The 15,039-nt window shown below is 39.5% G+C and overlaps 1 protein-coding gene across 1 annotated transcript in view; it reads left to right on the forward strand.

Moving 5' to 3' along the window:
- Positions 1-15,039, forward strand: part of dnah7 (dynein, axonemal, heavy chain 7) — an 86,084-nt gene that overhangs the window by 17,796 nt on the left and 53,249 nt on the right. Inside the window, exons 21-32 of the mRNA XM_080901961.1 lie at positions 2,341-2,539; positions 2,813-2,953; positions 3,314-3,526; positions 3,624-3,733; positions 4,541-4,709; positions 5,405-5,507; positions 6,444-6,571; positions 6,794-7,006; positions 8,005-8,103; positions 9,976-10,224; positions 11,214-11,363; positions 14,206-14,388. Of these exons, the coding sequence (XP_080758087.1) occupies positions 2,341-2,539; positions 2,813-2,953; positions 3,314-3,526; positions 3,624-3,733; positions 4,541-4,709; positions 5,405-5,507; positions 6,444-6,571; positions 6,794-7,006; positions 8,005-8,103; positions 9,976-10,224; positions 11,214-11,363; positions 14,206-14,388 (1,957 nt within the window). The remainder of the gene's footprint in view (positions 1-2,340; positions 2,540-2,812; positions 2,954-3,313; positions 3,527-3,623; positions 3,734-4,540; positions 4,710-5,404; positions 5,508-6,443; positions 6,572-6,793; positions 7,007-8,004; positions 8,104-9,975; positions 10,225-11,213; positions 11,364-14,205; positions 14,389-15,039) is intronic.

Genomic DNA, 15,039 nt, shown 5'->3' on the forward strand with positions numbered 1-15,039 from the left:
TGGGTGTAAGATTCAGATAATTATTAAATAATTAAAAGCTAGATATTTTAAATGAGAATAAGAAAGAAAAGTATGTCTTTGTGCCCCCTTTTCCCTGTTCATGCCCTATCGGTCCCCCTGGCTAAACTTTGCTAGATCCGCCCCTGCACAGTTACCAGCCATCAGCTGCGTAGAAAAAGATCCTCGAGTAGAAAGTAATATTAAATAAATTCTAACAACAGCTTATCAAGCTTAAACGTGCTGCTGTTGTTCAGCCGCTGGTTTCCTCTTTCTGGTGCAAAGTGGGCCAAAAACAAAGAAGAGAGACGGACTCGCGACAGAAAAGCCGATCAGCGGATCATTAAGCAGTTTCACGATTGAAGTAGCAGCAGGAGAGGGAGGAAGAGAGAAGAGGCAGTCGCTCCATATATCGGTTGTTAAGCTTAACATGGGAATTTTTTACAAACATTCAGAGATGAACTTACACACTTGCTTTACTTCTCTCTGGGATAACTTCCTCGAAGATGAAATGCTGGGAGCCTACAAATACACACAGCCGCTCTATCACGTGGTACATACTGCTCGGTTATAAGCAGAGTTACGCCATGTCGCAAGTTTTGTGAGGTGCTTTTTTGATATTTAATGGATCGATTACATTTTTTATTTCTCACCGATATCCGATCCAGTAATTTAGGTCCGTATCGGACCGATACCTATACGTAATATCGGATCGGTCCATCTCTACTTTGTACTACAATGTATAGTATATAAAAAGGTCTCAGAACATTTTCCAGTAAAAAGATTTGAAACTGAGATTTATGAAGTGAAAGAAGAAATGCAGAAAAGGAAATGGAAGACTATGATTGGGGGCTAGTTATAAATTAATCATAACAGCCCTTTGTTTTCTTGTGCTTACAGCAGCTACTTTACCTCCATAGTGGTTACCCAGAAATCCTCACTGATAACCAACACTTGTCTCATTTCACCCTGGGCGTTCAGTTAATAATAAATGTGATTTGAGGCAAGATGTTCAAGCCTCTTACTCTCCTCCTGTTATTTCTTTTTCTCATTTCATTTTCATTCTGCTCTCCCTCAATTCGCTCTCTGACTGCTGGGACTTAACAGTACATCTGTACAAATACACAGTCATCAGCTCTTCTGTAAAGAAGGGATTTCTGCAGCACTGATGTGGATGGTGGGTTTGTGTAGGCCACAGAGGGGTAATTAATGTTGGGGGAAATTTGCATTACTTGTCACTGAATGTAATGTCCTGAGAAAAATGCATACTTTAAATTCAGGGACTGTTTAGCAAATACCACAGACAAATGTGGCATTTACAACATAGCAAACCACAGGACATGAAGCGTTAAATTAGGATGCTTGACTGAGAGTTATCTCTTTGAGGTTTTATAGGTCCAAGTGTATGAAAATTCTCCAACTAACTAAATTCAGTGATTTAATACTCAAAGAAGTCATAATCATACACTTGTGTACCTTTGGAAAGTAACCTGATACTATTAAGACCTAAAAAAAAAATGCTTTTTTGCCTACCTATGGATAGAAAATCATGTAGCAGCTGGTGTCTTGTGGCAAACTGAAGAACACTGAAAGTATTGAGACTTGAGTGCATTTATCTTTTTTCATGTGTGCTCTCTTTTTCTTTTTAAGAATTTCCGTTTTTAAACTCTTCTGTAATTGACAAATCCAAGTTTTATTATTCAGTACAACAAATGAGAGCTCAGCCAGTATAAATGCAGACCAATAAATCACCCTCATTGCTGGGGACATAAGCATCAAATAAAACCCCCTTTGTACAATTTTGTTTCAATATTCTTTGAAATGATTCTGTTTGCAAAAGTTTCTATTAGTAGAAAATTACACTGTTCAAATAATAATCCATTTTTTTGTTGCTTTGAATCAGTTTGCTCAATTTCCTCCGATGAAAGCGGGAGAGAAGATTTATTACGTATGTCTTTTTGAATACAGCAAAATCAGAAGTTTTCAAACTCTCCACATGGGGAATTTCGCACATAACGATATTGAAATTGTCTGGGTGATATTGATCCAGACACACAGACAATTTACTGCTTGTCTCACTGACAGTGCAGTAAAAGAGGGGCATCAGCAGCTCGCAGACAAAGCTGTAGTTTTGTCTAAAGTGGATTCATTTCAATCCAAATTAAGCTTCACAAAGCTAACAGACAATTGTATATATGGCTGTGTGCAAGCTTGATACTGTGTGTTAAAGTGAGGGACAGTGTAAGTTTGCATATATTTTGGCCATTTGATCAGATTTACAGGCCTGTGGAACTTGAACTGTAACTTTGAGTGATTCGCTTTTCTTGCATTCCTTTCCACAAGGGTGCAGCCCCATCTGAAGAAGTGCTTTGAAGGCATTGCTAGTGTGTTGTTCACTGATGTGCTGGATATCACCCACATGAAGAGCAGTGAGGGTGAAATGGTGCAGCTCCTGGATGTTATTTCCACCTCCAAAGCCAGGGGACAGGTGGAGAAATGGCTTTTAGAACTGGAGAGTGGCATGACTGCCTCCCTGCATAAGGTGTTGTGTGGATTTTTATTAAACTATTTTTAAAGATTAATTCATTTATAGCATAGAGAAACGTTTGAAAACAACATATTTCATACCTCAGATGCTGTTTTTAGATTGCTTTATAAAAGTAGTAGGATTGAGAATTTGCTCTTATGTGTTATTTCTGTTTCCAGCCACAGTTGACCGCGTATGTTCCAGGTTGCACCAAAGCCTAAGGGTGCAGCCAAACCATCATGATACACAGTTGTTTGAGTGATTTGCTGCTATTGTGGTCAATTGCAGGTAATAGGGGAGGCTATCGAGGCATACCCCAATGAGCTGAGGATAAACTGGGTGCGTGCTTGGCCAGGCCAGACTGTATTGTGTGTTTCACAAGTCTACTGGACGAAGCATATCCACAAAGCTATCAAAACAGGACAGAAGGTAATCAGCTCAATATATATCTATTTTTATATATATATGTCATATACAGTATATCCTGAATATGGGCTAAAAAGTTGATTGTTAACAATATCACCAGATTGCTGTTGTAACCAGCTGCTGGATGGAAACATCTCACAGAATAAATATTTTTTTTAATATCCGTCAGAAATTCTTTACAATTTATTTCACAGGATTAAGGACATAGCCAGCCAATTAGAGCACTAAGAAAAATGCAATCTCTTGATTGTGGACTTTTTTTTTTTATTAGTAATTTCAAAGATTGAACTTGATGCTGTTATCTTTCTGTCGTGATGAACTCTGTCTTCCTCTTCTTTCTGTTTAATGACGTTTCTCCCTTAGGCTCTTGATGCTTACCTGGAGCAAAACAACAAACAGATTGATGACATTGTGGGTCTTGTGCGTGGAAAACTGTCCAAGCAGAACCGGGTCACCCTCGGAGCCCTTGTCGTGCTGGATGTCCACGCCAGGGATGTGTTAGCCACACTGGTGCAAAAGGGGATAAGTGATGAGAACGACTTTGAGTGGCTTAGCCAACTGCGCTATTACTGGGTGGTATGTGAAAGGAGTGATTGGGGATACTGGGCATTCATGGCAACTCATAATACCATTGCAGTCATTTACTTCAGACTCTGCATCACATGCTTTGCAGGAAAACCATCTCCAAACCAAGATGATCAATGCTGGTTTGCCATATGGCTACGAATACCTGGGCAACACTCCACGTCTGGTCATTACACCACTCACAGACCGCTGCTACCGGTAAAGCTACTGCAGTAACATACTCAACAGTTAACTACACTGTTAGTTAGTCTCCTGTCTTATTACTTTTAACACAAAGATAAATTTTTTAGACTTTTCCTATCATCTTAAGGTGATATAATGTTACAGGTATAACAAGAACCAAACAAGGCTTTCACTTTCACTTTCAGTTTTTGTTACCCTTCAGCTATGCAGAGAAGGGTGAGGGAAATTCAGTGTAGAGGCTACATAGTGTAAACATTTGCATCTGGAAAGCCAAGAGCGAGTTGTCTGTCTAGGATACGCTACACATAGCTCAATGCTTACTAGTAAAAGAAAAAGTACTTTAAACAGGAAAGGGTCCAAGAGGACCAAGAAGTTGCTGCAGTTTAATTTTTTTGTAGTGAAGTTTCTTGCAAATTATTACAGCCTTATTCTCCCTGACAGGAAGAACGTTAGAGTATTTGACATTAATGTTAAAGGTTCTGTGCTGTAAGTCCACAGGTGAAGCAAAGTTTTTCAGAAAGCTTGTTGCTGTCGTCTGTGGCAGTGTCCAAAACAGTTGGAAAAAGAGTTCATATTGTTGCAGTAATGTTAAAATACCATAAAAGCTGTGCACACTCCTTCAAAACATAAATGGTGATCAATCAATGATTTTGGAAAATAAATATACATACACATATAGAAAGTGTGATGTACCTCACTGAAACTTTAATCTCTAGATTTCAGATTAAAAAGCTTGTAAGCCATCAAACATTCAAAGTTATATTTTCATTTACCTGAGAACAATAAATTCATTTTACTTACTGGTCATTTTTCCTTTTTCAGCACGCTGTTTGGAGCACTCCACCTTCATCTGGGAGGTGCTCCTGAAGGCCCAGCTGGCACAGGAAAAACAGAGACAACCAAAGACTTGGCCAAAGCTGTGGCCAAGCAATGTGTGGTCTTCAACTGCTCTGATGGTCTGGACTACATTGCTTTGGGCAAATTCTTCAAAGTGAGTAAATTGTGTTAATGTGAGTCAGTCCCAGCAGACATAGGCTACAGAGTTTTAGACGTAAGTGAAACGTGGCACTCGAAAAGATGTTTTACTTCACATAGCTCATCAAAGGAACATATTCATACATGCTGTTTCCGTCTTCTTTGGATGGAAGTGCGGCAGAACACACACATCTACCTTGGAATGTCCCACTGGTGTAACTATTAGCACTTCAAAGATGTAGATAATAGAAGAAGACACAGGGGTAAGGTTTCATTCTTACAGTGTTTCCCCTTCCCCACATGGCACACAGCCCTTTAAATGTCAGCCTCTTCACAGCCTGTTCTGAAAAATAAAATGTGGCACAGTGGTGCATTTGTTTGTGGTATACAAATATATGAAGACTGCGCGCGCCATAATTTTCTGATGTAAATATTGTGAATATTTATCCTTATAACAATAGCACCACACTAATAGGCCAGCAAGGCCGCCTCAGTGACCCACAGCGCCTCTGCGGCGGATCAGTGTCATGTAATTAGAAATGATCAGAATAATATAACTCCTTACACACATTTTTTTCCACGCTGATCCAAAAAATAGTTTGGATAAGAAGTAATGCTTATTTATTTAAGTGTGTGTGTGTGTGTGTGTGTGTGTGTGTGTGTGTGTGTGTGTGTGTGTGTGTGTGTGTGTGTGTGCGCGCGCGCGATCAGGGCCTCTTGTCCTGTGGAGCTTGGGCCTGCTTTGATGAGTTTAACCGCATTGACTTGGAGGTGCTCTCTGTGGTGGCGCAACAGATTCTCACAATACAGAGAGGTTTGTGTTTGTGCCTTTCTCTCCCTTTGATCTTTAAGAAAGTTGGTAGCACACCTGAAACAAATTTGACATAATCTCAGCAGTGAAAAAGCAGGCTTTTCTACAAAGCACACTAACACTGGCGATGCCCAGAATTTCTCCCAGAAAAAAATTAAATGTTAGTAGGTTTTGGTTAATTAACAGATGTTAAGATGCTTGTTTTAACAGTCGTACATAAACATAGAGCTTTTCGTTGTTTCCTATTATGTCAGATTTTGGACCAAATAAAATTCCCTTGAACTTGTCTGGCCTACGCAGGATTTGTTTTAAACCATGGTAGTATTTTTTATTTTTTTATTTTTTTTACACAGATGCTATAACTTTAAGTTGGATAATCTGTAATGTTATTAGCCTGCTGTTGCCATTAACCATTTCACACACATAAAACCAGCTAAACAAACCTAAAATTCTAAAGAACCAAATTATAACTTTTACCTGTTTTACCTTTTACCATTTATTTATTACACATTAGAGTATACAGCATAGTCTATCTAAATAAACTGGTTTCTCTCTCTTTTTTGTCAACTACTGTACGTGCAGAGATGCAACTAAGGCCAACAGAGCTGTGCTGTTCTGTTCGTGCCTAAAAGCTACTGTTATAGCATACTGCTATCCCTATCTGTTTCCAAGTTGTCCTCCCCCGTCGCCCCCACTGGCACCTTAGTGCCAGTCGAAGTCAGTATTGTTAACTTTTATTACTGGAATCGTGCTAAGTTGACAGATTATTGAGTTTCTTAGCCTGCTGCCGCAAATGTTAGTACCGGTATATCAATTCATGTTTATATGTGCCACTTATGGAAATGTCCTGTTAGGAAATTCCCTAAATCAGCAGTTGGATTGAATCAAAAATCCATTTGTAGCTGACTATATTGTTTCTAACTGCACTCGTGCCCCCAGGAATTGCTGCCCACACCGAGATGTTGATGTTTGAAGGGACTGAGCTTAAACTGGATCCCTCTTGCGCTGTGTTCATCACTATGAATCCTGGCTATGCTGGACGGTCTGAGCTACCAGACAACCTTAAGGTACAGTATCAGTTCTTGTCACTGTTCCTGTTTTAATTGTTCAAAATCTGATTCTTTTTTTTCTGGTAATTTAGGAAATGGTGCTGTCTTCTAAAATTAGCTCAAATTAGATTCGATTGTTTTATGTTTCTCTCTTCTACTACTTCAGCTCAGAATCTTTTGAGCCTTAAATCATGTTTTCATTTAGTACATCTTTAACTAATTTTTTTGGTTTCATACCAGGCTCTGTTCAGGACTGTCGCCATGATGGTACCAGACTACGCAATGATTGCAGAGATTGTCCTCTACTCATGTGGTTTTGTTAGTGCGCGACCCTTGTCAGTGAAAATAGTGGCTACTTATCGACTCTGCTCTGAGCAGCTCTCCTCACAGCACCACTATGACTATGGTATGAGAGCTGTCAAGTCTGTGCTAACTGCTGCTGGAAACCTTAAGGTACGTGAAAACAGATTCACGCTCATATGAAGGGAGACTGTGTTCTTAATTAGAGGGGCAGGGGAGGGATCACCGATCCGGGACGAGCTTCGAGCAGCAGAGAGCAAAATGGTTTGAATGTAAGCAGGCAACGTTAGCTCTGTTCCTCAAGCTCACTTCTGTGTGCTTTTTATTAGGAGCAGCACACATGTTCAGTGTGTGTATCCTCAAAACTGCCCTATTCTCAAGGCAACAGTGTTTAGGGGAAATCTGTTAATTGAGCTCCAAAAAATAACCAGATTTCACTGTCAGCTGTTAAACTGCTAGACTGCAGTGGTTGAACTAAAGGACCCAAAAGTAAGGAAAGCATAATTGGGGTGTGCAACATTTCTCAGCTCTTGCTCAGTCTTTCCTGATAAAAGTGGTGCTGAGCAACTTAAAAGGCAACCACTCACATAGCTGAGTGTAAGGAATTGCTTCACCCTAAAAGAGATTTACTTACATTTTTAATGCACCAGAAGTAAGTTTTAAGTCAGGTTGGGTTATAAGTTGGTGTTTCTGGGGTATTATTTTTTAATCTATTTTTCCCCAGGAGCAATCTTTTAAACACAAGAGTCTGAGGACTGGCTCATATCGGTGCATTTCAGAAAAACAACATGACAAACTGTTTTGCAGAGTACTGTAATTTGTGAAAGAGAAGGATGTGAGTCATAGTGACCTTATGCATACTGAGAATTTTATCATCGGGTTCTGTACAAGCATAGCAGAAAAATTAAGCCTGTCTTTTAAAATTTAGGTTTTTTTGTTTTGTTTTTTCATATGGAAATGTGTTTTGTGAGTTCCCTAGCAACAGCTGCTGATTTCTATTTTTGGCAAATATGGCAAATATTGTTTTTCTATGCATTACATATCTTCATCCTTTTCCACTGTTGTGGTGTTTAGCTCTTTACATTTATGCTCAGAATGGTGCCTTGTCTGATTCTCTTCTCTTCACCTCAGAGTTGTTTGTTTTACCACAGCTCACCTTTCCAGAGGAGAATGAAGACACCCTGTTGCTGAGATCCATTATTGATGTCAATCTGCCCAAATTCCTGGACCACGATCTGCAGCTATTTGAGGTGTGTGGAGCTCTGCTCGACTTGATAAATGGAGTCGTTCACATCAACTGATGTCAGCTCAAGTTAATTCCAGTCAGTTCATTTGAACCCATGATGCACAAGGACAATTTAAGCACCAGTCAGAACATCTGACTGGGTTATACGTGTGTTTGCATGAGTGAACGAATATTTATGTGTCTATCATTTGTCCTCAGTCCAAACATCAAAGTCAATGTGTGTTGCCGTTGTATGTTGTGGTTAGTATGTAAGGATCTGTACAGGGAGTGCAGAATTATTAGGCAAATTGTATTTTTGAGGAATAATTTTATTATTGAACAACAACCATGTTCTCAATGAACCCAAAAACTCATTAATATCAAAGCTGAATGTTTTTGGAAGTAGTTTTTAGTTTGTTTTTAGTTTTAGCTATTTTAGGGGGATATCTGTGTGTGCAGCTGACTATTACTGTGCATAATTATTAGGCAACTTAACAAAAAACAAATATATACCCATTTCAATTATTTATTTTTACCAGTAACATCTCCACATTCACAAATATACATTTCTGACATTCAAAAACAAAACAAAAACAAATCAGCGACCAATATAGCCACCTTTCTTTGCAAGGACACTCAAAAGCCTGCCATCCATGGATTCTGTCCGTGTTTTGATCTGTTCACCATCAACATTGCGTGCAGCAGCAACCACAGCCTCCCAGACACTGTTCAGAGAGTTGTACTGTTTTCCCTCCTTATAAATCTCACATTTGATGATGGACCAGAGGTTCTCAATGGGGTTCAGATCAGGTGAACAAGGAGGCCATGTCATTAGTTTTTCTTCTTTTATACCCTTTCTTGCCAGCCACGCTGTGGAGTACTTGGACGCGTGTGATGGAGCATTGTCCTGCATGAAAATCATGTTTTTCTTGAAGGATGCAGACTTCTTCCTGTACCACTGCTTGAAGAAGGTGTCTTCCAGAAACTGGCAGTAGGACTGGGAGTTGAGCTTGACTCCATCCTCAACCCGAAAAGGCCCCACAAGCTCATCTTTGATGATACCAGCCCAAACCAGTACTCCACCTCCACCTTGCTGGCGTCTGAGTCGGACTGGAGCTCTCTGCCCTTTACCAATCCAGCCACGGGCCCATCCATCTGGCCCATCAAGACTCACTCTCATTTCATCAGTCCATAAAACCTTAGAAAAACCAGTCTTGAGATATTTCTTGGCCCAGTCTTGACGTTTCAGCTTGTGTGTCTTGTTCAGTGGTGGTCGTCTTTCAGCCTTTCTTACCTTGGCCATGTCTCTGAGTATTGCACACCTTGTGCTTTTGGGCACTCCAGTGATGTTGCAGCTCTGAAATATGGCCAAACTGGTGGCAAGTGGCATCTTGGCAGCTGCACGCTTGACTTTTCTCAGTTCATGGGCAGTTATTTTGCGCCTTGGTTTTTCCACACGCTTCTTGCGACCCTGTTGACTATTTTGAATGAAACGCTTGATTGGTCGATGATCACGCTTCAGAAGCTTTGCAATTTTGAGACTGCTGCATCCCTCTGCAAGATATCTCACTATTTTTGACTTTTCTGAGCCTGTCAAGTCCTTCTTTTGACCCATTTTGCCAAAGGAAAGGAAGTTGCCTAATAATTATGCACACCTGCTATAGGGTGTTGATGTCATTAGACCACACCCCTTCTCATTACAGAGATGCACATCACCTAATATGCTTAATTGGTAGTAGGCTTTCGAGCCTATACAGCTTGGAGTAAGACAACATGCATGAAGAGGATGATGTGGACAAAATACTCATTTGCCTAATAATTCTGCACTCCCTGTATATACAGTGTGTTCCATCATTCCACTCCAGTATTCTCTACCAATTCTCATTTTTCATATCAGGGTATCACCTCTGACCTCTTTCCGGGAGTCAAACTCCCAAAACGTGACTACAATGTTCTACTGGAGGCCATTGAGGATAACTGCCGGCAAATGAACCTTCAAGTCACAGAATTCTTTGCTGAGAAAATCCTGCAAATCTTTGAGATGATGATAGTGAGACATGGCTTCATGTTAGTGGGTGAACCGTTTGGTGGAAAGACCAGTGCTTACCGTGTGCTGGCAGCTGCCCTTCATGACGTTTTTAAGAAGGTGAGATGTTGTTTTAAATCTAAAAATCTAACCAGTGGATTGTAAAATAGAAAGTCCCAGCTCTATTTGCACTCTATTGACACTTGGACTTAACGGGGTGGTTTGAGTGGTTGAATAAGAGTCATGATAATGGCAACAACAGCATAAGTGGTTAAAAGTGGCACTTGGCCTTAGGTTGAATGGCATTTAATATGTTCACATATCATGTTCTGAAAGAAACGGAAAACAAAGCTTATTTTTAAGTGGCTGACAAAGCAGAGTTAGTAGTTTTTAATAGTGCTACCTGAGTCCTTAATACATAAATTTAATCTGTGAAAGAAAAAAACAAAACCTAGCCCTTTGTGTCAAGTAAAAATATGTCTTACATGCAATATTCAAGGCTTATCTGAGCTACATGATTGTCCCAAGTAAACACATCCATCCACTTTTTCAGAGCTGTAGTCTTTGTTTAGTAGTTATCGATCTCCCAGAAAGGACCAGAACTGGCTTGTTGTATTTACATGGCTGAGAGGGCTGAGAGGCATCCCACCAAGGAGACAGATGAAGGCCTGCTGATGGAGCGCCTGGGAATGCCACATTTATCATCGTCATCCTTGTCGCTGCACATCCACTGATCATGTCGAGCCTCCCTCCCCTCACGCTCCATTTTTGTTTTTTGTTTTTTTCCTCCAGCAGTTTTTAACTCAAACTGACATCCTATCTGAAGTGCCATTTGAAGCAGGTTTTGCTTCTCTTCTTCAGTTAGCACGAATCCTGTCATACTGGCAGTAATTTTGTAAGCAATTTATGTGTCAAGGCAAAGACAGGTTGGTCAAATGAGTGTCATAGAAACACATTTAGTCTGTTTTTGCCTCAACTACGGAGTGCAGTCATCTTATGTATAATCATGTGGCTCACGTTTGTCTGATTTGTATTTGTCTGGACACCTTTTGTTTTTCCCAGTAAGAATATCTCTTTGCACACATGGCTTTTTTGTGTTGTTATATCAGGGTCTGATGGATGAGAACCAGGTACAGATCACAGTAATCAATCCCAAATCCATTACCATGGGCCAGCTGTACGGCCAGTTTGACCCTGTCTCTCACGAGTGGTCTGATGGCATCCTTGCTGTCAGCTACAGATCCTTCGCTGCCTCCCAGGTAAGACTGCTGCCTATGAATGATTTGCAAAAGCCTGCAGAGTACTAGCAGGAGATCATCAGAAATTTCAGGTCAGAAACAGTCAATGAGTCAAAAAGTTAAAGCAACTCTACTAGTACTTACTACTACTGCTATTACTACAGGTATCTGAGCACCAAAACATCAAAATCAGCTGACCGTTTGCTATGCTAACTGTGCTCTAAACAGGGTTATAGTGAATCCTTTTTTCTATTTTGCATCATATTTTTCCTCTCCCAGTGGTGGATGCTTGTTTCAGATATGAGATAAATAAGAATTATTTTTAACAGTTAGTCATGCACAGCTATTATATCAGGGTCCAACTATAAAAGTATGAAAATGGAACTGGGCAGAACAAGTGTACACTAAATCCTTTTTTTCTGTTGCTTTTCTTTTTGGACAAAATGCTTTTCTGTTGAGAATATAATTAGCAGTTTTATGCATGTGATTTTAGTGCTTGCAGTTTAAATATATTCGGCAGATAGTGCAGAACTGTGATTAAACTGTTAAAGGTCGAGTAAGCTTTTTGAAATTCATGAACTACTGGACTAGCTGTCTCTTTCTCGTCCCTGGATCCAAGCAACATCATCCTGCAAGGATGTTTTCTTTGTGGAGTAGAAATTGACTATACTTTATTGCCGCATAATTTTAGCATTTCTGTAACATTATTGCACTTATCTGTCAGCTCATAAAAATGTTTTTGGAACAACTTTGTATCAGTTAAAAGTAAAAAAAAAAATAAAAAAATTATTTATTATTTGTTTGTCTTCGTGCAGATAAATAAAAATTTTGAATGGGAATGTTTGCCAGTGTAGATTATTCTGACTTTATTGCGAGGCAGGCGGCAATACAGCATATGCTTTGTTCGTAATGAGTAATTCAGAACTGAATCAGGAAAGCAGGAAACTGCTGTTGCACTCCCCCTGCAAGGTAAAACTTTAAAGCACATGGTAATTATGGTACAGTTGGACCAAATGTCCTATGTGCATCCACCTACTGTTGGTAGCTGTGCAGGAATAAGATGAGATCGAGATACATTATTGTCTGCTCACCCTCAGTTAATGAGTTTTGACGGATCTTTATACAATAGGCATGACATTCCAATTAATTGCAAGCTAGTAGAAAGAAAGGCTTCAGTGGCAGGTAAACAAGAGAAACATTCGGCTGTCTTGTTAAAATTAGGTCTTTAATAACTCTCTTTCATTGTGACACACACACACACACACACACACACTAGACACACACAGGCAGACAATTTACAGGCTGCACTAGAGGCATGTCCTAATGGAAAATCATTTCTTCCCTTTATTCTCAGTGTTTCCAAATTAAGTTGTCATTTAAAAAAAGTGTTAGTATATAAAGCTGTCATATTACAAATTGTAAGGAGTAACATTATATACTGATGCAAACAAAACAGAAAACAAATCTAGCTTTTTTAAAGTCATTTTCTTCTGCAGACAGTGGTCTTCCGTTGTTTTTGCTCTCTTTTCCTGCAACACATTTTACTAAACTCATTTCATGTGCACTAATCTGGAGTAAACTGCGTTGTAGTGTATTAAATTTCTGCATACAAAATGCTTTTTTTTTTTTTTTTTCCCCCCAGATCATTAAATTACTGCATGTTCACTTCCCTCACAAGCACCAGATGGCCCAGGCCCAGGCATCTCCATTTGTTTATATTATAACAAATCAATTTAAAGTACAGCTCTTGCCAGCCCATTTAACTGGAGAATTGACACTTGTTGTCAGCCCCCATTATGACAATGTGGGTGTTAATTTCATTTATTTAGCAGACATTCTTCACTTACATTGTAATTCACAGGAGTTCAGTTGTGACCTTGGACGTATGCACAATGATTTCAGTGTGCAGTATGTGGGCAATACTGGCACATAAAGTTGTAAGACATGCACTCTTTTCACAAACCTTTAAACACATTTTTTCTAACCCTGAACATCATAATTATCAACACTCGTGTTTTTCCTGGTTTCTCTGATATTTTCAGACCACGCCCACCTTCTTTGCATTTTCTTCTGGGAAAATTCCTTAATGTGCATGATCCTCAAACTTTATTTTGAATATTTGTTTTGTTGTTAAATTTGTTGATTACCAAAGTTTCCAGATCGCCATGCTTCATGCACGGCATACACGACATACAGGTAAAGCCCACACAACCTGTTGGTGCAACTGGGCAACATGCATTCGGACTGAAGGTGTATATGTGCTTGCTAATCTGTGCACAGGCAGGACAGACCGAATTACCTTGCTATCTTAGCTGTTATTTTGATACTTCAACTCTTCTCACAGACTAAAATAAATAACTGCAGGTTGAGTACATCTGCCACTCTTTGGATGCTGAGAGCTGTTGACTTTTTTTTTCCAGCAACAGAGTGAGTAACAGCTACTTTCAAAATGAGCTGGACATTTCATACTGATCTCTGACTGTAGCTGGCTGTGAGATGAGTGTGCAGGGATCATCTATAAACTGCAAAAATGAAGATACTACAAAAATATAAAACTTACAGAGTCACCAGAATGATTTTACACATCACTAAACTTCTGTTGGTTGTACTAAACAGTCATTTTTAAAGGCTTTATATTTCACTGTACAACACTGCATAACTTCAGTGTTATACAGAGTCACTGCACTCATAAATGGTCTTCTGATGAATATATCAACATACTGCTGGCAAGCAAGCAGCTCATGATTGTGGTTAATAATCGTAACCTTACTTTATGTTTTGACCTCACAGCTTAACAATTTAGCTTCAGTTGTGTTGAAATGATTTCTTATGGTATGAATTTCATATTCCTTGTGTGTCTCAGAGCCCTGACAGAAAATGGCTCATCTTTGATGGTCCAGTGGATGCTGTGTGGATCGAGAACATGAACACAGTACTTGATGACAACAAGAAGTTGTGTCTGATGAGCGGTGAGATCATTCAAATGTCACCACAAATGAGCCTCATCTTTGAACCCATGGACCTGGAGGTGGCATCTCCAGCCACGGTGAGAGATTCCTTTAATTTAATCTGGCTATCAGGCAGGTTCTACTTGTGGCTCTGTATGATGTCAATGAGTGCAGATACCTCTATCATGGCACACAGCTGTGCCTTCAATCTGAAGAAAGCCTTGACGGTAAGGTGGTCTTAAGCTAAAACAGCTTATTTCAGGCAGAAGATGAACCGAGGTCCTGAACCAAAGCCAAGCACAAGATAAATAACGACAGAACTATAAATAGTGAGGCCACCTTGAAGTTCAGTCATTCATGAATACTCTGGTCAAAAGCCTGTTTTAGAGGACTCGACCTCTGCGGTCTCTGGGTTTGTTTATTGGGAATTTTTTTTTTTGTTCTATTGAAATTCTCTTTTTTTTAATGTTTCAATAATTAGAATGACAGATGTTTCTGTTTTGTTGTGGGACTGTGAAGAATTTTATTCTTGGGAATTCAGCCCCCTTTTCTGCCTTTTTCTGCCATTTTGAAATGTCATATTAACAACATCAGTGGGGGTTATTTGACTGGTTGATCTTCTCTGTTTGCAGAATTACTGAAAATCTGAACAGATATATGTATTCACCCATTCCATGTCCTGGTGAATACATTTATACAAATAAAAATGGTTCTCAGACGTAATTTTCAAGATAGACAAACACACTCTA

The sequence above is a fragment of the Rhamphochromis sp. 'chilingali' genome (assembly GCF_963969265.1).
Source record: "Rhamphochromis sp. 'chilingali' genome assembly, chromosome: 14".
NCBI classification, from domain to species: Eukaryota; Metazoa; Chordata; class Actinopteri; order Cichliformes; family Cichlidae; genus Rhamphochromis; species Rhamphochromis sp. 'chilingali'.